The sequence below is a fragment of the Zootoca vivipara genome, chromosome Z1 (assembly GCF_965207765.1).
Source record: "Zootoca vivipara chromosome Z1, rZooViv2.hap1.1, whole genome shotgun sequence".
NCBI lineage: Eukaryota > Metazoa > Chordata > Lepidosauria > Squamata > Lacertidae > Zootoca > Zootoca vivipara.
Genome location: NC_142583.1, coordinates 24,000,860 through 24,028,408, shown reverse-complemented (window position 1 = coordinate 24,028,408; position 27,549 = coordinate 24,000,860). Strand labels below are relative to the sequence as shown.

Sequence of the window (27,549 nt, the reverse complement as noted above, 5' to 3'; positions counted from 1 at the left end):
TATAATCCACATTCTGGAATACATGAAGAAATAATAAAGAGGGGGTACGTGTGTAGAGTGCCGTTCCTTTAAGATGGGTTCACAGCAGCCCTCGTGGGTGGGTGGGTGGGCAGATGCAAAATTGGGCAGGTCTCCAGCACTTGCAAGAGCGAGACAGAAGAGAAAATTCCAGCAGGACACCTGTTGAAATTCCTTCTTCAACACGTACTAGAGTTCTGCCATATTTTGCATCTAGCCAACCTACTTACAGACTAGGTTCTCCTGGCAGAAGGAAGGGCCCTCAGGCAGGCTGGAATCAGGCCCCTTTTGCTAGGATCTTAATAGCACAGTCATTAACCTGCTAAAACTGGTCTTACAAATAAAGGTGGACATGGTGATAGGGAAACAGAGCTGACACAGGGAAAGAAGCATCTGACATTTGTGTCGGAGACAGATTGTGTTGCTATCTGCTACGGAGGCAGGCCTTCCACTTGGAAAATGACACGATGCCACTAGCTGCCTGTGATGCAGCAGGAGCCAAGAACAGGTGCCAAATGTGGTTTTCAGTGCAACATGCACCTTCCTGAGAATCTCAACTGCTTTTGCAATTATCAAAGAACATTTGAAAATACATGAGTAATTCGCAGTATACACTAGATGCCAAATGAGCTGAGTCAAGTTCATGTCCTTTTGACCTCCACACATTGATTGAGCTTTCTGGACAGATGTGTGCATGAGCTGTGCACTCACATCCTTACTCTGTACTCTAAAAAGAAGAAAATGAAAACACAAGTTGTAGAGGGGAGCCCTATGACAGACAGGCTCTGGGTCTGCCTCCTGGTGACTCAGCAACCAGTGGGAGCTAGTGAGTCCATCAGCCAATCAGGAGAGTGTGGAATTCAAGTTAGATGCATAGGAAGGCAAAGTCAAGAAGTTACATTTTTGTTTGCTTCTGTTGTCAGGTAGTGTTGAGGAGCTCTAAACACCTTGCAAAACCCTTTATCTACACATTTTTGCATCCTTGGCTGGGCACAGGACTCCTAACGAGGTAAATGGCCCCAGAACATAAGTGAAAATTATACCCTTTTGTCCAATTCTTTGGAATACAATGTAGCTGGTGTGTTCAGAGCCGGTTGGGTTATCAGTCCTGCCACACATATATAATGAATGTGTGAAGGAGGAAGTGGGACTGGGGTTACAGGGCACACCCATGACAGCTCACTGGCCACATGACACCTGCACACGTGTGTAGTGTGTGGACTTTGGAGGTGGGCTGTTGGGTGTAGTGTTGCTCGATTCTCAAGAAAAGTACTGAAGAGCTGATTGGTGCTGACTTCAAGACCTGCTTTTAGCAGAGGTCAGCTGCTCTCCACTGGTTGGCTATAGTGGGCTTTGAAGGCAGCACCAAGCAGCTGATTGATACTGACTTTAAGGCTCCTGGTGGTTTATTTGCAGCCACATCTCTACCTGTCCCACACAGATGACACTATGTATCCTTGCATAGCTCAGTTGGTTAGAGCAGGCATAGGCAACCTTGGCTCTCCAGATGTTTTGGAACTACAACTCCCATGATCCCTGACCCTGTTAGCTAGGGATCATGGGAGTTGTAGTTCCAAAACATCTGGAGAGCCAAGATTGCCTATGCCTGGGTTAGAGCATGGTGCTGATAACACCAAGGTCTCAGGTTTGATTCCTATATGGGACAGCCGCATATTCCTGCATTGCAGGGGGCTGGACTAGATGATCCTCAGGGTCTCTTCCAGCTCTACAATTCTATGATTCAATGTGAGGGCAAAAATGAAATGGCCTCATGGGCAAAATTGAAACCTCACCCCTGTATTAACGAGCATAAACTAGTTGGGGGAATCTGCACTGAACTGGAAGTTTTGGAGTGGTAGCTGGAGCAGGAAAGAGATAAGAGTTTAGGAAGAAAAAGCCTTAGGAGGTGGCCACTCACTCACTGCTGATTAATCCAGAATTGGCATTGAGATCCATGGCTGATTGCTTGAACACGTCCATACTAATGACCTCAGTCTGCTAAGTGCTGGTCTTTATGTGGTCAAGCATCCTTTTATGTAGCCTAGGCAAGGGGGGCACCAGCCGATTCAGTGGAACCCCAAGGTTTGCAGTGCCTAGTCTTTATTGCAGGGATGGGGAGACAACATGGAAAGAAACCAGTAAAAAACACATTGAAGACTGAACATGATCAGTGACTATGGACTGTTGACTGACTGTTAGGGGAAAAAATGGTCAGTTGGGGGTGAGGAAGAATGGAGTGTCTGGAAACGTGAACAGGAGCACTGCACACTGCAATGTTTTGTTCCAGGTTCTGCTTGAAGGCATTCATGTTTCAGTCTTTGTTTTGCAGCACTGGAGGCAAATGGCGGTCCCGAAGGAAAATGTTAACACCCACCTTCCATTTTACCATCTTAGAAAATTTCCTCGAAGTGATGAATGAACAAGCCAATATCCTTGTTCAGAAACTTAAAAAACATGTGGACAAGGAGCCGTTCGATTGCACTTTATACATTACTCTGTGTGCCCTTGATGTAATTTGTGGTAAGTGCAGTTGCTGCTGTCAAAGTGTTGCAGTAAATGAGGTTTAAGCATCCCTGCTCATTTGTTGGACAAATGGACATTTTTGTTAGATCTGACCAGAAGAGTTGTTCTCCTTGTAACAATTTATCTAAATTAGACGCATGCCATTTTAAAAATAACGTGAATAGCTTGTTATTCATTTAAATTCTGTCAACACTGAGCTTGATGGGCCCTCTGCTCCAATTATGTCCCATTCTTGGTTTCTAGGAGAATGATTCTTCATTTGATTTCTCTCTCCCTTCTGTTCCTAGAAACAGCTATGGGCAAGAACATAGGAGCACAACACAATAAGGATTCTGAATATGTCCGAGCTGTCTACAGGTAGTTGTTAGTGGGGTGATGCATTCCAGCAGCAAGGATTTGGAACCTGTGGCCTGTTAATGGTCAGGGATGCTGATAGTTGGAGTCTCAAAAGCATCTGGAGGGCCACAGGTTTCCACCTCTGAAGCAGAGCCTTGATCTGCAGTGTCTTATTGGGGGGTTACATGGAAAAAAGGGGCCTTTCCCTTCCACCATACAGAAAGAATAATAATAATAATAATAATAATAATAATAATAATAATAATAATATATCCTGCCCACCTGGCTGGGTTTCCCCAGCCACTCTGGGCAGCTCCCAACAGAATATTATTATTATTAATAATAAAAGCAATAAAAGATCAAACATTAAAAACTTCCCTGAACAGGGCTGCCTTCAGATGTCTTCTGAAAGTCAGATAGTTGTTTATTTCCTTGACATCTGATGGGAGAGTGTTCCACAGGGTGGGCGCCACTACGGAGAAGGCCCTCTGCCTGGTTCCTTGTAACCTCACTTCTCGGAGTGAGGGAACCGCCAGAAGGCCCTCAGAGCTGGACCTCAGTGGAGGGTGGAGATGCTCCTTCAGCCTTTAACCTGAACTTGACTGTCTGCATGAAAAACTTGTAAAGGCCTGCTTTGTACAATCTTCCTCCCTACCCTTCCTTTAGGAGGCGGATTGCGCGAACCGGGTTGAATGATTATGTAGAAGCCCCATTCACACTGGAGGTGACCTGCGCAGTAGAGGGGCTGAAAACAGCCCGAGCTGTATGTCCTGAGCTGGGGCTCTGTGTATCTGTTTCACATGTATACCATATTTCTCTGTGTCTTTACATGACAATAATTTGCTCAGATTAGTAGCAATACATCTGGGCTCTTTCCTGTACTTCTCGTCATTTTCTTAGGGGTATACCCAGCTTTGTCGCTTGTTACCCTAGGATGAGTGTTCTGATTCAACAAAGACAGAAGTGTCCCTGACTCTGGCCTGACCTTCTGTACCCCATGTTCCAAGATGGAAGAGAACATTACAGGAGTCTGAAGATACTTCACAGCTTTACTGATAATGTAAACTTCTATTTCATAGGCACAGATACCAAAAGGTATTCTGCTAATATTCACAATTGTGACCCTCCCAGACTTTGGAGCCCTGCTCAGAGCATGTCAGGCTGGGCATGTGTGGGCAAAAGTTTGCCCTCTCCACTCCCAGCCTTTGTGTGTTTAGGGAAAACATCTAATGACGGCTTGAGGGTGTTTTTTTCCGGAACTCGCTTACAAGGCTTCTGAAATCTGGAGCGCCACATTATCAGTGTTCCAGATTGTGAAGAATGTTGTGTATTCAGGCAATTGTGCTCCCAAGTTCCCTTCACATGGCTGCATTCAATGTACGAAGGTTAGCTTTGAGACATTGGGGGGCAGGACGGAAGTGACACCCATTTTCTTCTACACCCCTTGGCTCCTGAATGTCCAGGATGACATGCCACGAAGAGCACTATTTTCTGGAGTTTATGTGATTCCATCCATCCATCACAGTTATATTTTTCCCTGTGGTAACAGTGTGCATGTGGGAATTCCCATTTTATCTTCACCACATGCTTGCAAGGCAGGCTGTTCTATGAGAGAATGACTCAACCTTCAGGCTACCTATTGGGGTTCATGGCTGAGTTGAGATTCAAACTCAAGCTTCAGTTCAACACTCCCCACTGTGCCTCACCAGCAACAGTTTGTTATTGCCAAGACATCAAATGCATTTTCATAATTGGGTATACGCACCTAGCACATTGCTAGGTTCAGGGGGCAACAGAGAAAGCTAGTCATGTTATTTGGTACTGCAGTGAGTGCACACATTGGATCCCACAATCTGAGAAATGAATGGCTTTTTTGTTTTTATTATCCAAGGTCATTGCAGAAAAAGCTCAAGAACTAAAAAACCAGGAGCAGCATAAAAGCAATACTGTCAGCAACGGTGAGCAAAGCAGGCACAAAGTCAGGAGAGCTTTTCTCGATATGCTTCTGAATGCCACCGATGACGATGGGAAGAAGTTGAGCTACCTGGACATCCGAGAGGAAGTGGATACATTCATGTTTGAGGTATAGAATGCCCAGTACAAGAGTGCTGGCATAACATGGTGGTTAAGGATGCTATCCTGTACCCATATATCTGAGAGTAAACCCCATTGAACTCAATGGTGTTTATTTCTAAATAGAGAGGTGTAAGGGTTAAGAGGCTGTTCTACAAGTCAAGAAATCTCTGGCTATAGGCAAATGCCTACACATGGGAGCTGCCATAAGATACTTCAGCTTAGTGCTGAAAAAAGTACCTCTATTATTTAATAGAAAATAATTGTTTCAGATATGTGTTTGCTAATTTAACACATGTAAAACTTTGCTGTAGAAAATACATATCTGAAGCTGCCCTTTGCCATACCCGATCAGTCTGGTATTCTCTTCCAGTGGAGCCTAAATAAATTCTCAATGACGCATCTTATTTCATTAACAATACATGGGCATGAAATGAATCATTGCCTGATATTAATTCGCTTTAATAAAGACAACAAAGAACCACTTGCACACAAACAGTTGCCAGGCAGATTGCTTAATGGCAGTTCAGTGAGTATAATTAAAATCTGACTTGATCCACCGATAACTTTGTTGTGTGTGTTTGCCCTCTGGTGGTTATAGCGGTACTGAGGCATGGTTGTATATTTATTAATTATTTAATTCCATTTATGAATTCCTTCCTTTTTAAACATCTCAGAAGTGCTTTCACAATACAAAGAATTTAAGAATATCATGTATAAAACAGTTCCAAATCCAGATATAGATGGGGATAAAAATAATAATCCCCATTTAAAATGCTCGTTGAGAGAGGAAGGTTTTCGGTGGGCAAGAAGGATCTATCTGCCTGCTGTCTAGTGGAGTCAGTTCCAAAGGAACTCTTGTTTTCAGTTGACTGAGACATGGGAAGTGGGGGGTCAGTTACAATGCAATGAGCAAAAACAAAGGAAAGCATGTTTTTATACAAGAGATTGTTTTTCTATGAAATATGCTATTGTTTTATACATGACACATTTAGGATTGTGTGAAAGCAGGAAAGGTGGGATAAAAATAAAATAATATCACATGTCATATATCCTATATAAGAAAATGAAGCTACTGAAAAGCCAAGCTTCAGTGTATATGTCTGCCTCGTATTTAGATAGGTGTGTTAACCATCCTACCAATATCTTTTCAGAGTGACTCAGGAGTGTCAATTTGTCTTTAGCACACGGAAAGTGACCAGGCCTGGAAGAAACTCTAGCACTTGGTGTTCCTAATACACTTAATTTCCCCCCAAACACTTACAAGACTTATTCTTGTGTATGTGGCTGGTGCCTTCAAATTTTGGGTTTGTGCTAAGAAAAACTGCTGCGTGTTTCAGAGGGTGTGAAAGACTTTGTTTAGGCCTTGGATTGGGCCACCATTGTAATGGCTGAGGATCCTATTTTTGTGCTAAAACATTCATTTTTTCCTCCAAGGGCCATGATACTACCGCTGCTGCCATGAAGTGGTGTATTTACTTGCTTGCAAGTCATCCAGAAGCCCAAAGAAAAGTTCACCATGAACTAGATGAGGCTTTTGGTAAGTTTTTTTCTTTTCCTTTGTTTGGGTATTGTGAGGGGGAAAGGGTACAGAGAGCCCCCCCCCATCTTGAGGAGCAGCTCATCCACCAGCAGTAGCGTCAGCGGGGAGGGGGAAGAGTCCAGTGAGGAAGGAGGAAGGAGGAGACGGGGCTCTAGCAGCATAGGAGAGCTCCTGCTGCACGTGGGAGAGGAAGAGAGAGAGGGGGAAGAGGGGGAGAAGGAAAACATGGAAAGGTGACCCTTTTTCCCTCCGGTTCCGGAATTACGCAGGAGGATACGCGGGAGGAGATTAGGGGTGCCCAGACTCTTATGTTGGAAGAGGACGCGGAGCGCGCCATTCCAGGGTTCTGGGTCAGACTGAGCGGATGTATCCTGTATAGCTCTAGCACTGTAAATAGCCTGCACTTAATAAAAGCATGAAAAGGCAAAGGTCTGGAGAGTCGTTACTCTAGAGTAGTCGCAACGCATCGCCTGTGACAGGTATAAACTTGGGTAAATATGGTATGCAGGTACCGGTATATTTCTGGGTACTCACGAATATTTCTTGATTCTTCTAATGCAGAGATGGAGAACCTCTTGAAAAATATTGAGGCTTAACATGCATATAATATTTTGTGGAGATTTCCATTTGCAGAGAATTGTAGCAAACCACCTGTGGTTTAAGAGCAGGGGTCAGCAAACTTTTTCAGCAGGGGGCTGGTCCACTGTCTTTCAGACCTTGTGGGAGGCCGGAATATATTTTGATTTTTTTAAAATGAATTCCTATGCCTCACAGATAACCCAGAGATGCATTTTAAATAAAAGCACACATTCTAATGTAAAAACAGCAGGCAGGCCCCACAAATAACTCAGAGATGCATTTTAAATAAAAGGACACATTCTACTCATGTAAAAACACGCTGATTCCCAAACCATGCGTGGGCCGATTTTGGAGGCGATTGGGTTGTATCCGGCCCCCGGGCCTTAGTTTGCCTACCCATGCTTAGGAGCAATGTGTTGATTTGTATTTACAATGTATTTTCACCAAACCATACCCACTTGCCCCTCCATCTCTAACAGGAAACATTTAAATAATAAACTCTGTTGGTGGGGTCTACTCTGGCTTGGCATATTTCTCAAAGGCTCCCAGATAACATTCTGCAGATACAATCAATGATGTGTAGCATCCTTTCCCTTCACCAGACAATGACGCTCCACTGGTTTCTCTAAAGAGGGACCACCTATAAAAGGATTGCAGCTAGTCCCATACGTAAAACAAAAGAGATGGAAATTAGTTATTTAGTTAGTTATTTTGCTGGCAGAGTGGGGCCATGAGTGCTTGGAAGCCCTGACCTTTAGTAGCTTCAGCAGCTGGCAACTCCTTCTGCTGACAAAACACTGTTCTGAAGTCAGGAGGCTGGCCTAATACTTTTTATGCTTTATCTCAACCTCTGGCTTAGGAAGACATGCTGACTTGCATCCTAAGCCTAAGCACAGAAATGAATTATGGCAGTGACTGAGCTAGTCCCACAAATGTCCCCTGTTCCACCATCCTTTAAAAACAGGTGTCAGAACTTCAAAGTTAAGATGCATGGTTATAAATAACACTTTTTTCTCTAACTGCTTCTTTGTTATCTTATCAGGGGACTCGGATCGTAACATGACAATGGACGATTTGAAGCAACTACGGTATCTGGATTGTGCTCTTCGCCTTTTCCCTTCTGTTCCGTTTTTTGGCCGTACGCTGAGCGAGGAATGTTATATTAGTAAGTATTTCAAGTGGGTTTATTTATTTATTTATTAAATTTGTATAGCGCCCTATACCCATAGATCTCAGAGAAGATTCACAACCTAAAATCACAATACAGTATTTTAAAAAAACATAATAAAAATGAAAACAACCCAATAATCTGCCCCCCTTCCACAACACATTTTAAAGGGGCATCTGATGTCAATCAGCCAAAGGCCAGGTTAAAGAGGAACATTTTTGCCTGGTGGCAAAAGATGAATAATAAAGGCGCCAGCTGAATCTCCTTGGGGAGATCATTCCACAAATACGGAGCCATTGCAGCTTGATGCCTTGATGTACTGTGGTTATAAGCTTAGTGTTAGCATGGCTGGTTTTACAAGAAGTTTTCATGACTATCCATTGTTCTTTGGCAGGAGGCATAGCTGCCAAGTTATCCCTTTTTTACAGGGATTTTCCCTTATGCTGAATAGGCTTCCTCGTGAGAAAAGTGAAAACTTGGCAGCTATGGCAGGAGGATTCAGGATACCAAAAGGAACGGATGTCATAATTGGATCTTTCGTGCTGCACAGAGACCATGTTGCCTTCCCGGAGCCTGAGGAATTCAGACCTGAGCGATTTTTCACTGAGAACGCAGCTGGGCGGCACCCATATGCATACGTGCCGTTCTCTGCAGGGCCAAGGAACTGTATAGGTAAGTGCGAGAGTTAAAAGTCTGTATCTCTTCAGAACTCCAGAGCACAGTATGCTTCTATCACTGATCTTTCAAAAGAGGATTTTTGTCATAGCACTTAGGAGCAAGGCCTAAAATGGCATTCTTGTTGTCTGGCCCTACCTTTAGGCAACCTGAGGTAATTGCCTCAGGCAGCTGGTTTGAGGGGGTGGTGAGAGGGCGATGAATCAGTGCCCTCCTGGACACCTCACCTGACCTTTCTGGCCTGCCTTGGCCCTGCTGCCACCAAGGATGCTTTCCACCTCCTCCCTCTCACCAGTGCTCTAGAAAGGAATAGGGGGGTAATGAGTTAGTAGCAGGAAGTCTCTAATGGAGATGATTACGGTATATAGCAGCAAAGCTGAAAGGAAGGGGAATCTAGTGAGGCCCCAGAAGCGCTATACATTTAAAGCAGTATTATACCACTTTAAACAGTCATGGCTTCCCCCAAACAATCTTGGGAGCTGTGTTTTGTTAAGGGTGCTGAGAGTTGTTAGGAAACACTTAGTGCCCTCAGAGATGCCCTTCCAGAGCGATTCATTCTTAAACCATTCTGAGAATTGTAGCTGTGTGAGGGGGATAGATTTTCCTAACTATTCTCAGCATCCTTAACAAACCATAGCCCCCAGAATTCTTTAGGAAAGCCATGGCTGTTAGTTTTATAACGGACAGTGCAAACACACCTAAGTCTAAAGGTTATTTCAGCACCAATACTATGAGCCCCCACCTTCCACTTTTTCTTTCCTTCCATTGGCTTGCCCCTCCCCACACGCTGTTTCTTTGGGTGGATTTGATTATACATCTGTATAGAAAAACATTTAAGTGTTTAAGAATTTAAAATTGAGTTTTGGGAACCTGACCTCAGTGTGAAGTGTTGAATAACAATAAATATGCATTACTGCTGTGGTTAATTGCATCTTGACATTCCTTTTAACTCCCCTGCAGGTCAGCGCTTTGCAAAGATGGAAGAAATGGTGATTCTAGCTACCATCCTGCGGTACTTCTTTATTGAAAGTACACAGCGATCAACTCTGCCCTGTAGGAGAACTGATTCTTTGCCCAAATAAGGGCATCTGGATTGAGCTGAAAATGAGATTGACTTCCTGCTCTTAAAATAAGAAACCTCAGGGAAATTCCTTACCACACTGCATTAGGACTACTTAAGTAAAAACTATCAATTTTCATAGCCAGACTTTTCAGAGTGCCTGATGCGACTATGACTTGTTTTTTAAACTGCCCAGGGTGGCTGGGGCAACCCAGTCAGATGGGCAGCATACAAATAATAAAATTATTATTATTATTAACCAAGGTGGTGGTGTTTCTTTTTAAAAGCAAACAGCTGCAATCCAGGTTTGCCTTTCCCTTCTCAAGAGGGAGACTTCAGGAGAGAGGACTGCTTTGTGTTTCTGGGATTTCCGGAACTGGAAATCCTTTTCTTAGCAGGTATTGGAAGTCTGACTTGAGAGAGAGATTTTAAAAAAAATTAATTTGGGAACCCCTCTGTCCTGATGGAGAGAAATTTGGAATGGATCTAAATAATCAGGGTGCTGCCAGGCTGTCTCCGATTCAATCTCATACCAGCAAATTCAGGTTGAACAATTAAAGCTGATTTGGAGCTCTTGTAAAACAAGCCTGCTTCCTCAAAAATCCAGGTTGTTGTTGTTGTTGTTGTTGTTGTTGTTGTTGTTGTTTTTACTACAAGGAAGGTGAAAGCACATTGGAAAGCCTGGAATAACACTTGCTTGACCCAATGTTGTCTTATGTCCCGCAAAACAAATCAGGACGAATTCTCATTGTCTCGCCAGAATTCTCTCTGCAAACAAATCAGGATAAATGCTTATTAAAGAAGTCCTCTGGAAGTGACCTCAGTATCATCCAACACAATGTGGTGTTGAGAAGTCACCTTTTGTCTGTTCTGTGATTCATTGCTTTGGATAAAGGAGTGGCAGTATCCAATCAAGAAGTCTGCAGGCTATAATCAACCCTCTCACTTTAATGCAGGTATGCCAATATTTTTATTTAATTTTTAAAGTTAAGAGATTAAGGTAGAAATCATGAATCATCCATTAAATTGATTTCAGAGCATGATGTTTGTATCCAAGTAGTATTCCTGACACTGGGCAGGAGTCTAATCAAACCCCCAGACTCTCTCCCCACTTTTGACCCAGCTAGCTCCACTGATTGGCTGGTCAGCTCCTCAGCTACCATAGGAATGGTAGGCTCCGGAGGTGGTGTGGCAATGGGCACTGCTGGTTCTCTCTTCCCCTCTGGGATGCCTGGGATGGGTTCCTCATCTGAGTCACTGTCCAGTCTGCCTCTGCTCTCCCCCTTGGCGTCATCTTCCTCTTCTGACCACACATGCCACTCCTGCGCTGTCCTAGTTGGTGCCACAGCACCCATGACACATAGCAGCTGAAAAATGGGGATAATACCATCTTATGGCTACCCAATGTAACTTTTAATACATGGAGAGAGGGGAAGAGATAAGGATTAAATGGGTTCAGAAGCATGGGTGTATTCAAGAGTTCCTGGCACTGGGTACATACAGTTTGGGTACATACAGTACTCTGCTGACTTTTTGGACCTAGGGTGAAGATTACAATCTGTCCCAACTGTTTGCGTAAACAGAGATTTCTAAGGTACACAGCAGTCTTTTTAAGCTTCATGACACTTTTGGACAGATGAGGTAAGAAAACTATGACCATAATAGCATTGCCAAGTTTTCATTTTTCTTTTATGCCCGATTCTCTGTGTAGTAACAGCCTGACATGTGGAAATTTAACAGATGGCGCCTTCCCCATCTCTTGACCTTTATTATGAGCAAAAGCTCTATCTGAAACATATTCTTTTTCTAGCATGAAGATAAAGGCTGCCTCCAGAAAGTTGCTATATATTATGAGAGGGATTCAAGCGCACACCAGAAATTTAGGGGGAGGGGGTTTGCATTAAATTCCAGTATTTTTTGCATTAAAGTCCAGTACACACTGGACTTGTGTACTGTAAATGGGTGTGTAAGAGAAGGAATAGAAGTGGATGTGGTCATACTGTTCCACAGATCTTCTGCCTCAGCATCTATGTGAGGTAGTAAAGCGATTAGAACTTCTGCAAAATGAGGGCAATACCCGGCTATCAGCTATGTGGAACATGAGGGAGGGCTGTAGCTCAGTGGGAGAGTATTCACTCTGCATGCACGAAGTCCCAGGTTCAATCCTGGCATCTCCAGATAGGTCTGGAAAAGGTTCCTGCCGAAACCTTGGATACTTGCAGCCACTCTGTTTATATCAGGCATGTCAAACCTGCGGCCCTCCAGATGTTTTGGCTTACAACTCCCATGATCCCTAGCTAGCAGGACCAGTGGTTGGGGAAGATGGGAATTGTAGTCCAAAACATCTGGAGGGCTGCAGGTTTGACATGCCTGGTTTAGATGATACAGATGGAACAGACGTCTGTGCTATTTGGCTGCCCCAGAACAGTGCAGAGTTTAAAGCTACTATCATGTGCGTAGCGGGAGGTGGGCAGTTGCCCCCCCATCAAGTAAAACAATAGAAATACAGTACTTAACTAACTGACCATTCACATCGGTTCTGCCCCCCCCCCAAACAAAAATCTTGCCCCTCCAAAAAAATCCTGGCTACGCCCATGGCAGCTCCCCGCCCTAAATCAAGTAAGAAAATAAAAATACTTAACTAACTGACCAATCGCCTTGCTGATAGCTCGGTTCTCCAGTCCTCCCCCCCCCCCCAACATAAATCCTGGCTACGCCCATGGCTACTATGGTACTTATGTATGCCAAGACTTGTCCAGTGTTTTAATTTATTCAACCGTTTAGGCATTATGAAATGTAAAGAGAAACCAAGGACCAAAAGATGACACTCATATTTGGAGGAACCATCTTCATCAGTGTTGAGTACTGTAACTGAGTTCTTGGTTCGCAAGAGGTCACATGAACTTCCAATATTAAGAAATGCCCGCCCCTTTTATCCCCGTCTATCACTTCCATGCCACTACACTATCCTGTTTCGACGGAGAGGGAGCGCATCCCGCCCTTCTCTGACCGCCCCGCTTCTCCCTCCCATGACCTCCTTCTCCCCTCTCGCAGTCCTGCCTCTCCCCGGCTCCGCCTCATCCTCTCGCCCCGGGGCTTCTTTTCTCAGCAAAACGTTCCGCTTTCCCGAGCACAGCGACGCCGTCCGCGCTCGGCGACGATGGGCTTTTGGGCGATGGCTCCGGAGGGCGCGCGGCTCTTCTCCTGGGCGCTCGCCCTGCTTGCCGCGCTCGCCACGCTCTTGCTCGCCCGCTTGCTGCTCGACCAGTACTGGAAATACAGGGAGCTGAAGCACATCCCGGGGTTCAGTCCCTGGTACCCGCTGCTGGGCAACGCGCTGCTCCTTGATCGCGATCGGAAAGGTAAAGGCAGGCAGGTGGCGAAGCGCCCTCTTCCTCCCATTCCTTCGGGCAGCTGATGCGCGCAAGCAGCGCAAAAAGGCAGCACCAGCAAGCCCGCGCCCCGCTACACCTGAGGCTCTGCCTTTTCTTTTGCTCTTTATTTCCGTAAGGATTTCCGACCCACACGACACGTACTTCAGTCATTTCCTTTTGTGCAATGTCTGTTTGCCGCAGTTGTGTGAGTTTATGCGTGAATTAAAAAAGGCAAGAAAGCAGGTTGATTTATATTTTTTTAAAAAAAGCTCAACTGTCAATTAATTTATTATTGAATGAAATACTGTATCTTCAGCTGTTCCAGATGAAACTACATAGAAAAGCGGGAGGGGGGGGCAGGTCACCCCAATTAAAAAAACCCCTCAAAAAATAAGAAGGAAATAAAAGAGAAGGATGAAACTCCCATGTGATTGAAGAATGAGGCTGCATCAGGAGGTGTTGGTGGGTGGCATAAAATGAGTTTGGAAGTTTTTCTGAATGCTCTGTTTAGGATCCTTGGTAGTTCCTTAAAGAGCTAAAATGTTAGACTTAAAGGAATCCTGAAGTCTAAAGCAAGCATGCTAATGAGGAAGCCCTCAGAACTTCATTCTATGTAGGCAAATCATACTGGGGCCAATTATCTTCTATAGTATGAAGTCCATATTTTGTAGCATGCTGAATCAGCTCTGGTGATATCGGAAGTAATTATCCTCCACATCCCAACCAAATCTAATAGAGGCTACCTGAAGCCTGTTTAAGGCATGTTGGAAACATCTCAAAAGGTTGTCCCTTCTCCATTACAGTACTGAACACAAGCCCTGTAGATAATGAACTGTGAGTGGGGTGCGGGTACAGTACTCCACTTTCATGCCACTATGTCAGTGGTTGCCAACCTTTTCGGACCCATGGGCACATTTGTCGGCTGGAGAGATTATTGTGAGCACCACTTCCGTGCCACCCCCTATTTTATCGGCTACAGCAGAATCATTTCCAATTTCATAGGGGGGGGGGGGAAGGGTACCTTGTGGCACCAGGAAGGGCTTTGTTGGTACATGGCCACCCACAGGCACCACATTGACAACCTCTGCCCTCCCTGTCCATTTGTATTTGGGCAGAGCTACAGGCATGCTTCAAGATAGTGCAGCATGACCCATAGGAGTTGAACTGCAAAACTTTTAGATAACTCTTGAACAAGCAGTTTGTGGCATTTGCATATTGCCCTTCATGAAATTGTACACAGCGCAGTCACAATATGAAACTATGACAAAACACAATGGCATAATTAAAACCCCACAAAAAGGACAGTAAACATAATTGCAGCAAGAAACTACAGCTGTTTCCTGTCCTAGCTAAATTTTCTACACATGATTTAAAAAACAAAACAAAAAACCCAAACAAACAGGAAGAGCATTTGAACAGGACCTTCATGTATTTCCACCCGGGGTGTCATTGTCAGGAGGCTTTTTACCAACAGTGTTAAGTCAAGGGAAACAGGTTTGTGCTGCTCTGCCTGCTCCCAAGATTGCAACTCCTTACCTTGTATCAAGAGCAAGATTGGCTTTGCAATGTAACTGGAAGCCCTTGGGTCCTCCATGAGCTCCCCACTCAAATGTTCTCCCAATATGTAAGGAGTTGGAGGACAGAGCCAAGCAACCCGGTGCAATGTTAGAATGCCCACTACTACCCATTAATCATGTGGAATCATCCCTTTGTATGGAACCACCCATAAATGGGGATCATTTATATGGTCAAAATGAATTCTAAGCAAATGTAAACTATACTCTTAGACTTTCACATAATTGTTCCCTGTGAATACCAGGAGGTGGGAGACTGGAATCTGCCCCTCATCTCTTGCAATCTTAATTTGGCTATGTAACTATTAATCTCAGTTTAGGGCAGGGTGCTGTTCTCATGAGAATAAGTAGCATAGATGTGGGATCATTGACTTTCTCATTTTCAAATTGCATGCATGTTTTTCCCCAGGTTCCTTTTCTCAGCTGATGCATGGCACTGAATTGTTGCGGAATAGCCCACTGCTACTCGTTTGGGTAGGACCATTGCCCTTTCTAATTTTATATCATCCAGATACTGTAGAGGTGAGTCTCCCAATGTTAGTCTTCATGGCAGGGCAGGAGAAGTCTCCCGCCCCCCACCACCCAGGGCTGCATTCATGGGGAATAAACTGTCAATGGGTATATGTCAGCAGTGGGTGGGGCCAGTGGCAGAGGAAGCTGCTTGGGCACTGGCGGATGAAGGTGGGGGCAGGGGGAGTGGTCCGCAATGGGTGCCATTAGGGGGAAGGGGTGCCATCGTGGCTGCTCCCCAGGACGCGCACCGCGCCATCCCGGGATACACGCCACACGCCGTGCAACCCTGGGACGCATGCTATGCCCCCACGGGTGGTGTATCACACCCCTGCGCTGCACGTCATGGCCCCACGGCCCTGCGGGTGGTGCGCCATGCCCTGGAACACACGCCATGCGCCAGCCATGCCCCTGCCAGTTCTCCATTCTGGGGGGCTGCAGCATGTAACTCCGCCACTGTGCTCAGGTGCCTGGGGTGGCATGCCCAGGGGCAGGGCAAGCCACCCATAGGGGCAGGGTGCACCACGGGGCTCCGGAGTCTGCCTGTCTTATTCAGCTGCCCTACAGCGGGGTGGGAGGCAGCGGGTGGATTGTTTGGACAGCGCGGAGAGACACGTGGCTCGGGTGCACTGCAGGCCCTGCGGTGAGTGCCGCCCGACATTTTGTCACCCCCCTCAGTGGTGTCTGCTAAAACTATAGAAACACCCACCCACCCATTTTCTCTCACACACCATCCATCACCTTGGCTACCTTACCTTAGTGCAGTGTTTCTCAACCTTTTTTTGGCCACGGCACACTTGTTCCGTGAAAAAAAATCATGAGGCACACCACCATTAAAAAGGTTAAAAAATTTAACTCTGTGCCGCCCTATATTATAATTATGACTGTAAGAAACACTTGCCAAATATTGCTTTCTGGCAGGTCAGCATTGTGTATTGGCGGCCACCAGGCTCGTTTGCATTGAGCTTTGGGAAAGAGGAGGAGAAATATTGCTTTCCAGCGGGTCAGTGTTGTGAATTGGCGGCCGCCAGGCTCGTTTGCACTGAGCTTTGGGAAAGAGGAGGAGAAATATTGCTTTCCAGCGGGTCAGTGTTGTGAATTGGCGGCCGCCAGGCATGTGACAATGCAAATCGCCCTTCTCGTCGCCGCACATCATGGCACACCAGCCAGCGTCTCGCGGCACACTAGTGTGCCGCGGAACAGTGGTTGAGAAACACTGCCTTAGTGGACTGTAAGTTGCGTAGCGGTATTCTAGGTTGTCCCTTGGCATTATTATGTCGTGAAAGACTTTTGCGAGAAAAATCATAGATCTTTCACATGCACACCTTGGATGCACGCATGGAGAGAGAGAAAATAGGGAAAGAATGTTGACATTCATCTGGTGACCTGGTATAATCTGAGTAGACATCAAAATGGTGATAGATGGAGCTGTACACATTGCTCAGAGTATCCAAGTAAAGTTCATTTTCAGCCTGGTACTATCAGTGCAATCCTGTGAGTATTTCCTCGGAAATAGGTTCCATTGAGTCTCATGGGGCTTTATTGATAGTGTATGTTTTGCAAATTTATGCACACTTATCTGGGAGAAAGCCACATTAGTCTCATAGGAACTAAACTTGCACCACTGATGCAGATTAGAGATTGTAGTTTCTGATTTCAGGATCTCTCATACCTCGGGGCATAATCAACATCGGAAAATAAAGATAAAGCAAACCTGCCTTGCAAACCACTTTAGTCAAGCCCACTAAATCAGTAAGTCACTTTGAACTCAAATAGAATCTGTTTCAGATAGTTGACTTACTTTGAAGGTCAAATTGAACAGATAGCATAGAAGGGCAAAGTCAATAATTTATGCCCTTGATCTCTTTTGTTGGCAGGTTGTATTGAGTAGCTCTAAGCATATTACAAAATCCTATCTCTACAAGTTTTTGCATCCTTGGCTGGGCACAGGACTTCTAACAAGGTAAATCAAAAACAACCCAGAACATGGGCGAGGCAGTGTACCCTTTTGTCACACCTTGTGTAGGTGGAGTGTATGGCACTGATTGAGCTATTAGTCCTGTTCTGAAGGCCTACCCCACACATTTAATGAATGTATGAAGGTGGAAGCCAGACTGAGATCATAGGCCACATACCCAACATTCCACTGATTATGTGAAAAGGGTCTCTCCTTGTGCACAGAGGTATTTATTGCAGACTAGTGTCATTCAGCCCGTTAAATAAACGGGCACTAGAACATATGTGAGAGGAGCGGCGGGGCCGCGGCCTTCCCTCCCTCTCTACGCTCGGCCGCGGGGTGTGCTGAGAACGCAAGTAAACAAACTCGCTCTCCTGTCGTGCCCCGCAGCTGAGCGCAGGGAGGGAGGGAAGGCTGCGGCCCCGCCGCTCCTCTCACGGGCCAGATAGGGTTGTCAGGAGGAGGAGGGGGCGGTCCCTTTCCCTCTTCCCCTCGCGCCATTAGTCGGGAGGCGAGGCGCGGAACGGTGGTTTGGAGGGGAAGCCGTTGAGGGAGAGAGAACCGCATTCCGCCCCCCCCTGGCTCAAGGGCACGAGTGAGTGCGCGGGGACGGGGAGTGCGCGGAGGCAGAGGGTTGAGGGGGGGGGGAGCACGTGTGTGTGTGCGTCCAGTCTCTGCGTCCAGTCCCTGTGTCCGTGGGGCACATGCGCAGTAGTGCGGACACAGGGGCACAGGGACTTTATTATATAGGATGGGAGGCCCCTTTCAGATGCTCTGCTGATTGTGTGGACTTTGGAGATGGGGCTACAGGTGCAGTCCTGCTGCATTTCCCTCCTTTTCAGTACCTGTGCTAACTAATTTTTAATCAAGAAAAGAAGGATTGAAGAGGTAATTGGTGCTGACTTCAAGACCTGCTTTTGGCAGAGGTCAACTGCCCTGTGGAGTTCCTCACTGGGAACGCAGTAGTGTAGCTTATTATAGTGGGCTGGAAGGCAGCACCAAGCAGCTGATTGATACTGACTTTTAGGCTCCTGATGGGTCATTTATAGCCATGTCTCTAGCTGTCCAACATAGATGGCATCATGTGAGTGGAAAGTGAACCTGGTTTTTGAGAAATGGCCTCATGGGCAAAATTGGAACCTCACCCCTGTGTTAAGGAGCATAAAACTTGTTGAAGGAATTTGAACGTGCTTCCTGAAGGGGTAGATGATTTGAGGTCATTTTATGTGTCTAAAATACCAATTGCTGAGAAATAGGCAATGTTGCAAGTTGGAAACGGATGTTTTGACGGGAAGGAATTTCCAAAACAGTAAAGTTCAGGACTGTATTAAGTCTGGAAATGTAAGTCTTCCATGGCACTGAGGTAGTGAACTGGAAGTTCTGCCTGGTGTCTGGAAGAGGAAAGAGATAAGAGTGTGGGAGGAAAAAGCCTTAAGAGGGTCACATCATAACTGATAAATCCAGAATTGGCATTTTAGAGCGATGACTTGGGGGTTTGAAAAAAGTGTTTTAGTGCATGAACATCAACATATATCATACTAGTGATTTCATTTCACCAAGCACTGGTCCTTATGTGGTCAAAAAGACACCATTATGTAGCCCAAATAAAGGTGGTATCAGCAGGTTCAGGGGAACCCAGGGTTTGCAATAGCAAATCTTTTTGTGGTGGATGGAACCAAGGGAAAACAGCTTATTGAGGACTGAGCGTGCTCAGTGACTGTGGAATGTTGGCTGAATGTTAGAGAAAAAAATGACCAGTTGGAGGCAAGGCAGAATGGAGTGACTGGAAACCTGAACAGGTGCACTCCAATATTGTATTGCAGGTTCTGCTTGAAGACATTACATGCATATTGTTTTGAAATTTGTTTGTGTAGAGAAGGATCATACTTAAGTCTTTGTTTTGCAGCACTGGAAGCAAATGGCGGTCCCGAAGGAAAATGTTAACGCCCACCTTCCATTTCACCATCTTAGACGATTTCCTTGAAGTGATGAATGAACAAGCCACTATCCTTGTTCAGAAACTTGAAAAGCATGTGGACAAGGAGCCATTTGATTGCACTTTATACATCACATTGTGTACCCTTGATGTAATTTGTGGTAAGTGCTGCAGTAAATGAGGTTTAAACACCCCTGCTCATTTGTTGGAAGAATGGACTCTTTGGTGAGATCTGACCAGAAGAGTTGTTCACCTTGGAATAATATTACTTATATTTTGCTTTCTAAATTGGGCATATTTGCATAATACGAATAGCTTGTTATTCATTTAAATGCTGATTGCACAATCCAGTGGAGAACGGGGATTTAAAATATACACTGATGGTGTTGGAAAATAAAAAAACAGATTGTGATCAGTTTGAATAATTGTTGATTTGCCATCAGTCTGAATACAGGTCATGATTGGGACACAAACACACAATACTATGGGAGGAAATGAGAAGTTCTGGATACAGTTGCTGTAGTAGTGGTGCTGTGTTAGTACAAGACACACTTGACTATGAACTGACCATTGGTAAAGTGCAGCAGATCTTGGGTTCAAATCCTGGCTGGGAAACACCCTGGCTCTGAAACTTGGAAAACCACTGGACGTCAGTATGACTTGATATTTGGTTGCTCCCTGTGTTCCCTTTATGTCCCACTCTTGCTTTGTAGGCAAATGATTCTTTAATTGATTTCTTTCTCTCCTGTTCCTAGAAACAGCCATGGGCAAGAACATAGGAGCACAACAGAATAAGGATTCCGAGTATGTCCAAGCTGTCTACAGGTAGGTGTCAATGTGATGGTCTATTCCAGCAGTAGGGAATAGAGATGGTAGTTGGACTCTAGCCACATTTCAAGGGCTGCAGGTCCCCCCCCACCTTCAATGGAGCCTTGGTCCGCAGATACTAAGAGAAAAAGTCTCTTTCCCTTCCATGATGCAGACAACCCTCCAGCTTTAACTTGACTGTCTGCATGATAAACCTTCGAAGGTCTGCTTTGTATGAGCTTCCTCCATGCACCTCTTTTTTGGAGGTGGGTTGCAGAAACTGGGCCTCTCTGTGGGTTGATGTAGAAGCCACATTAACCCTGCAGGCGATACGGGCAGTTCAGAGTGCTGTCCCAGCTGTATGCCATAGCATATCTGTTTCACATGTTAACTATTTTTCTCTGTCTCTTTACATGACAGCCTAGTTGCAAGAAATCTGGGTTCTTTGCTGTACTTTACAGCACTTTTCTAGAAAGCTTTGTTGCTTGTTACCCTAGGATGAGTGATCTGATTCATAAAAGACAGAGGTCTCCTTGGTTCTGGTCTGACCTTTTGTACCTCATGTTCCGACAAGGAAGAGAACATTACAGGACCCTGAAGATACTTCATAACTTTACTGATAATGTAAGCTGTTGCATTTTATGCATGATGTTTCATAGACACTGATATCAAAGTGATTTCTGCTAATATTCACAATTGTGGCTCTCCCAGCTCAAGAGCCCTGTTCAGGGCGTGTTCACAGGGTGTATGTGGGGCCTCCCATTTTATCTTCTTTTACCTGTCAAGTAGGCTCTGCTAAGAAACCGATTTCTCCCTAGTGGTTGTCTTTCAATTCAGAATGCAGATAAGATTTCAGTTTAAAATCAGTCTCTCTGTGAGGAGTTAAAACAAAATAAAAACAAAATAGAAAAAATCCTTCCAGTAGCACTTTAGAGACCAACTAACTTTGTCATTGGTATGAGCTTTCGTGTGCATGCACACTTCTTCAGATACACTGAAACAGAAGTGAGGAGTTGTCACTTAGAATTCTTTTGATACAAGGGATAAAATGACCTTCATAGATTTACTCAGTCAAGCGTCCATTTTCATGCAGTGCATTTACATCCAGACAGCTTTTACGGAGATATCTGAAATGCCTTGTATCCTGATTTTATGTATGTTTACCCAGAAGTATGTTTTTGCCCATGGTTTGCAGTGTCCTTAGGGCACTTTAGACAAGTTGGGTGCAATTGGATATATTCCTCTTTTTGCTTGTCAGCACAATGCACTTCGCTAGGTCCAGGGTGCAACAGAGATAGCTTATCACCTTATATGACACTGCAGGGAGTACACACATTGGATTATGCAACTTGAGATATGAATGACTTTTCTTTTGTTTTTACTGTCTAAGGTTATTGCAGAAAAGGCTCATGAACTAAAAATTCAAGAGCAGCATAAAAGTGAGGTTGTTGGCAACAGCAAGCAAAGCAAGCACAAAGTCAGGAGAGCGTTCCTTGATATGCTTCTGAATGCCATTGATGATGATGGGAATAAGATGAACTACCTGGACATTCGAGAGGAAGTGGATACATTCATGTTTGAGGTACAGAATGCCCTGTAGTGTATAAGAGTGCTGGTTGTCCACCCCTGACTTAAAGGATCACAACAAGGTAATGTATGTGAACAAAGACAAGACCTATATAACGTTAAGCGTCTTTTTATCAGATGACTTGGTACTGTAGTTTGGTTGCCATCCATCTGTCTTGGGAGACATTGGAGGTGTGTCCCTTTGGGGGTAAAGTCAAATTCTTGGAAGGTTGCAGTGCCTGTGGTGGCTGTAGAGATCGATATGGAAGAAACATGTTTTGTTGCAGCTGGGGCACATGAAGGCATCCGGTTGTGCTGCTGCAGAAGCACCATGGCATTTCTTCTCTCTACACTTCTCCCAGTGGTCATTCCTCGTCTGGTCACTGCTGTGGTTGCACTACCTGCCTGTCTGTCTCCAGGCACTGCAGTCATCTGCAAGGGATTCCCACACGGCAGATATTGCCAGCCTTCATGCCATGTTTGTGTGGGATATGTCAGTCAAATACACATTCTAAGAAAGGACTAACTGCCTCTATGTGACAGTCAGTTTTGTCAGTTGCTCTGCTGCTGATAGGAGTGTTAAGTAGTAAATGCTCTGATGGAGTCTTTTTAGGACTCACTAATATCTGGTATATAGTTTATATGTTATGTAGCCTAAGTATGTACTCAATGAATCGAACAGTAAAGTAGTTTATGTTATTATCATTCAGATTCATGTGTTTTTTTCTTTAAGAGGGGAAAAGGGATTATCAACCAGGAAGGCAAGAAGGCAGGAAAGTAGAAGGCATAATTATTAAAAGGACTCAAATGAGCTTGCTGCTGTGTAAACTCAAACAAGGAATTGTTTAACTCTGCTATATTATATAAACGTTTCTACAGTTTGCAGATGTCTTTGTTGTGCAGAGTTGGTCTGGCAACACAGAGGCAGATTTAGGGGAGCATGGCTGGTTTGGTTGCAACTCTCACAACGTTGACAGACAGATTGTTAATGGTAGTTCAGTGAATATAATTAAACTGTGACTTTATCCACTGGTAAAAAATTAGCAATATTGTTGTGTATTTGCCCTCTGGTGGTTATAAAGGCACTGAAGCATGCTTGCTAATTTACTAATTATTCAATTCCATTTATGAAGTCTTTCCTTTAAAATATCTTGTAACTCTTTAACAATACAAACAATTTAAAAACATCACATATAAAACAGTTACAAATCCATATGTAGACCGGGATCAATGATCCCCAGTTAAAATGCTTGTTGAGAAAGGAAGGTCTTCAACTGGGCACCCAAAAGACAAGAGGGACCTTCCTGTTGTCTTGTGGGAGGCAGCTCCAAAGGGACTTGTTGTTCCTTAAGACATGGGAAGCTGGGGTGAGTTGCAATGGAGTAATCAACAACAAAGGAAGCATGTTTTTATACAACAAATTGTTTTTGTATTAAATTTTCTATTCTTAATTTTTATGACATTTTTTGGAATTGTGTGAAAGCAGGAAAGGCAGGATATAAATAGAATGAAGTAGCACTTTAGAAGCAAAGCTTCAGTTTATATGTCTGTCTTATTGCTAGACAGGAGTATTAGCTGTTCAAACAAGATCTTTTCAGATTACGGGAGTGTCATTTTGCCTTTGGCACGTGGGAAGTGACCAGGCCTGGCAGATTCCCTGGCACCTGGTATTCCCAATATACAGTACTTTAAATTCTGAAAGACTTACTATTGTGTATAGGCTGGTGTCTTTGAATTTTGGGTTTGAACTAGTTTGTTTGGGCCCTAGACTGGACCATCATAATAATGGTTAAGAATTCTAATTTTTATGAGAACATGTTAGACCTCTTAAATTCTTTCTTCCAAGGGTCATGATACTACCACTGCTGCCATGAACTGGTGTATTTACTTGCTTGCAAGTCATCCAGAAGCCCAAAGGAAGGTTCACCATGAATTAGATGAAATTTTTGGTGAGTCTTTCTTTCCTGTGGGTATAAGCCTGGGCAAGTTTAGAATGCAGGGCTACTTCTAAGTAAGTGCTCATGACTATCACCTGATTCCTCTAATGCAGAGATGGGGACTCTTTTGCCTGGGGGCCTAATTTGGCCCAGCACGGACCCCAGTTAGGCCCATGAGGCTGTTTTCCCTCAAACCATACCCACCTGCTGCACATTTGATGTCATATGTGACTTAGAGTCTGGAGTAGGTAAGGCTGTGGTTACAGAGGGAGCTTAAAGTGAGAATGACTGCTGGGATTGGTTGCCCTAAGAAGTTCCTAGAGAGCAATTCTGTCAACGGGGGGGGGGGGGAGAGAAATGTCTGCTTGCAGATGTAGTTTTTGAAACCATGCAGTGTTTGCAAACAGGCATCAAAGGAGATTTATGTAATTGCTAGTTGGCTGGCTGGGGGTTACAGCAAGATCCTGTGAACTTTGAATGGTGGGCAGCCCCACCGACTTTCAAAATTTATCTGTATTGAGAAGATTAAGGGTCTAGTCCCCTGGTCAGTTCTTGTTCCCCACCACTGCTCTAAATCAGGAGGGGAACCTATGGTCCTGCAGACATTCCTAGAACCCCAACTTGCTTTAACCTCAGCTAGAATGGCCAGTGTTTAAGAAAGATGGGATATATACTCCACTCACTTCTTCTGGAGAGCCACAGTCTCCCCACTCCAGCTCTCAGAGGACAGCTTTAAACAAGAAACCTCTTTGGTGGGGCCTACACTGGCTTGGCTTACTTGTCATTCTGCGGATAGAATCCATGATGCATATGATCCTGTTTATTCACCCAGTAATGGCCATCCATTGGTGTAGCTCTCTTAACCAGATCTCCTTGGACAGCTCAGTTAGCCCAGCCTTGGATAGCTCAGTTAGTTAGCATGACACTGGTAATGCCAAGATCCCTGTATGGGACAGCTGCATATTCCTACAATGCAGAGGGTTGAACTAGATGATCCTCAGGGTCCCTTTGAACTCTATGATTCCTATATAAGATGTGCTGTGGTCTTCACAACTTCAGTGTGGTCAGACCTTCTGCTAGCAACAAGGAAGTCTTGATGAGTCAGTGTGTTGTTTTATCATAACCCATGGCTTAGGAAAGCGTGCTGACTTAAAGCTATCCAGGCTAACTTCCTGAGAATAAGCACAGAAATGAATTATGGAAGTAACTGATCTAGACCTAAAATTGCCATCTGGTCCATCACCATTTAAAATAGTTGTAAGAACTTCAGTGTTAGGACACATGTTTTGCTGGTTATAAATAACACATTTTTTTTCTTGCTGCCACTGGTTTTATAAGGGGACTCTGATCGTCATATCACAATGGACGACATGAAGCAACTACGGTATCTGGATTGTGTTATTAAAGAAGCTCTTCGCCTTTTCCCTTCTGTTCCACTTTTTGCTCGCAAAATGAGTGAAGAATGTTATATTAGTAAGTACTGTAGTCCAAGTGGGTTTCTGGCTTGATGAGCTATGGCTATAAACTCAGGGCTAATGGGGGGCTATTTCATGAATATCTGTTCTTTTTTTGCAGGAGGATTCAGGGTACCAAAGGGGGTAAATGCCCTAATTCTTCCCTTTGCACTGCACAGAGACCCTGATGTCTTCCCAGAGCCTGAGGAATTCAGACCTGAGCGATTTTCCCCTGAGAACGCAGCTGGACGGCACCCATATGCATACGTGCCTTTCTCTGCTGGGCCAAGGAACTGTATTGGTAGGTACACGAGTCAAAAATCTGTATCTGGAAAGGGAAAAAAGGGGCCATCAGTCAGTGGCAGGGAGAGTTTAAAGGGGAAGATTATTTAGACATTGGCACTAGGCATTTAAAGCAGTGTCGTATCCATTTAAACAGTCTGGCTTCCTCCAAAGCATCCTGGGAGCTGTAGTTTAAGGGTGCTACAAGTTGTTTAGAAAGCTCTGGTAATTGTAGCTCTGTGAGGGGAATTGGCATCTTCCAATAAGTCACAGCATCCTTAACAAACTACAGTTCCCAGGATTCTTTGGGGGGCGGGTTGCCATGACTTGTTAACAGTATCATAGGGCTTTAAATGTATAGTGTGAATGCTCCTCAGTCTAAAGTTATTTCTACATCAATATTATCAGTCCATCCCTTCCAGTTTTTCACTTACTCCTTCCACTGGCTGCAATTCCACTGCCTCCCCCTCTCCATGTTTGTTTGGTGGTTTTGTATAATTACAGAAAAATGTTTAAGGATTTAACAATGAATCCGAAAACCTGACAATGTCACATGACTCATGCTGAATAATAATAAATATGTATTGCAGTATTGCTCTGGTTAATTGTATCTTGTCATCGCTTTCCTATCCCTCTGCAGGTCAGCGCTTTGCACAGATGGAAGAAAAGACTATTTTAGCCACCATCCTACGGCGCTTCTGTGTTGAAAGTGCACAGCGACGTGATCAACTTGACCCTGTAGGAGAACTGATTCTTCGTCCAGATAAAGGCATCTGGATTCAATTGAAAAGGAGATAGTCCTCTGGCTCTTAAAACAAGAAACCTCAGGGAAATTCCTTACTATCCTGCATTAGAACTGTTTCAGACTGCCCAACCCTTCCTGGACTTCATTTTTTTTAACCAAGATTGTGTTGTTGCTTATTACAAGCCAGTGGCTGCATTTTAGAAGTGGGTGATTGTTCAAATGATTGTTCCAATTGTCTTTGGAATTTGTAGGCTTCAGCCTAGGTTGCCACTAGCTGACTTTCCTTAATCCTAAAGAAGATGAGCAATATGATTATTTTCTCCCTAGAAAAACTCATTTATTTTAATATTTAAAGACCTTAAATATAATATGAGAAAAATTAGACCTGTGTTTTGTAACCATACAGACAGGATGGAGGATCTGCTACTGCTTAGCCTCTGGTTTGCCCCTGCCCAATTTCATTATAAAGTCCCCTATAGTCTAGATCAAGTGCTATATCCTATGGTGATTTTGCCTGAGGATGGTATCTAAGTAACTCATTCAAAAAGCACACGGGTCTTTACTTGAGCAATGGTATTTGCCATATATTTCCAGGTGAAGGTTAATGGATTTTACACACACATGCATTGTTTCTGTTGTCCACCTCCCTCCCTCCCTCCCTCTCTCCCTCTCCCTCTCTCTCTCTCTCTCTCTCTCTCTCTCTCTCTCTCTCACACACACACACACACACACACATACATACACACTTTTAGTGTAAGTGACCTGATCAAGGATGTCAAAAGCATGGAGTGTTCCAGCACTGGCAGAGGAATGGGGGTGCTGAGGGAGTGGATCGCCCCCAGCACCACTATTCCTGTAGGGTGCCATCGTGGCAGCCCCCCTGGACACTAGCTGTGCACCCCCTGCATACCGGGTGCCACGCCCCCATAATGTGTGCCACCCCCCACCTGCTCTCCGCCCCCGGTAGCGGAGCATGCAGCTTCACCACTGTGTTCCAGAAAAGAGATTGAACCTTCAATGCTAAGGGAACTAAGGTAGAAATGGCCAGTCGGCTAAAGTGTCCATAAATGTATATACATATACATGCTGCATTATACAGCTATTACCCAGCTCTAGTAAACAGTTATTTACAAGTTTACATTGTGTGTCTGCTTCCGTTTTTTACCCATTACTCATTTTATTGCTGTTTGTTACCTGTGTAAATTCAACTGCTTTGCTGCCTACCTCCTGAACATTTCAAAAACAAACTGAGATCAGTTTAATAAAACTGAATATGACACTAAAACAAACAAACAAACACATAAATAAATAAATAAATAAATAAAGATGGAAACAGTGGAAATTGCCAGTGTTAAATTACTCATCCCATGTCTGGAACAGAAATCATCTAGTGAATACGATCAGTTCTGTTGTTCTTGTTGCTTTCAGTCTG

The 27,549-nt window shown here is 44.4% G+C and overlaps 1 protein-coding gene and 1 pseudogene across 5 annotated transcripts; both read left to right on the top strand.

Moving 5' to 3' along the window:
* Positions 1-862: 862 nt before the first annotated feature.
* Positions 863-10,234, top strand: LOC118083471 (cytochrome P450 4V2-like; annotated as a pseudogene). The gene is made up of 9 exons (XR_015947867.1): positions 863-1,027; positions 2,348-2,538; positions 2,829-2,898; positions 3,811-3,937; positions 4,769-4,960; positions 6,388-6,490; positions 8,115-8,237; positions 8,733-8,912; positions 9,876-10,234. The product of XR_015947867.1 is annotated as a cytochrome P450 4V2-like (transcript).
* A 564-nt stretch (positions 10,235-10,798) lies between these two features.
* Positions 10,799-27,255, top strand: LOC118083469 (cytochrome P450 4V2-like). Of its 4 annotated transcripts, none has more exons than XM_088660951.1 (11): positions 10,799-10,931; positions 15,333-15,445; positions 17,311-17,396; positions 19,297-19,487; positions 20,082-20,151; positions 20,631-20,757; positions 21,524-21,715; positions 23,546-23,648; positions 24,975-25,109; positions 25,212-25,391; positions 26,013-27,255. In XM_088660951.1, exons 2-11 carry the CDS (start codon positions 15,350-15,352, stop codon positions 26,168-26,170), a joined length of 1,338 nt encoding a protein of 445 aa, XP_088517077.1. In that variant the 5' UTR covers positions 10,799-10,931; positions 15,333-15,349; the 3' UTR covers positions 26,171-27,255. The 4 variants fall into 4 exon arrangements, with proteins under 4 accessions (XP_088517077.1, XP_088517076.1, XP_088517078.1 ...); XM_088660950.1 differs by lacking the exon at positions 10,799-10,931 and adding an exon at positions 13,045-13,337 and having other exon boundaries at positions 25,270-25,391; XM_088660949.1 differs by lacking the exon at positions 10,799-10,931 and adding an exon at positions 13,110-13,337.
* Positions 27,256-27,549: the final 294 nt, after the last annotated feature.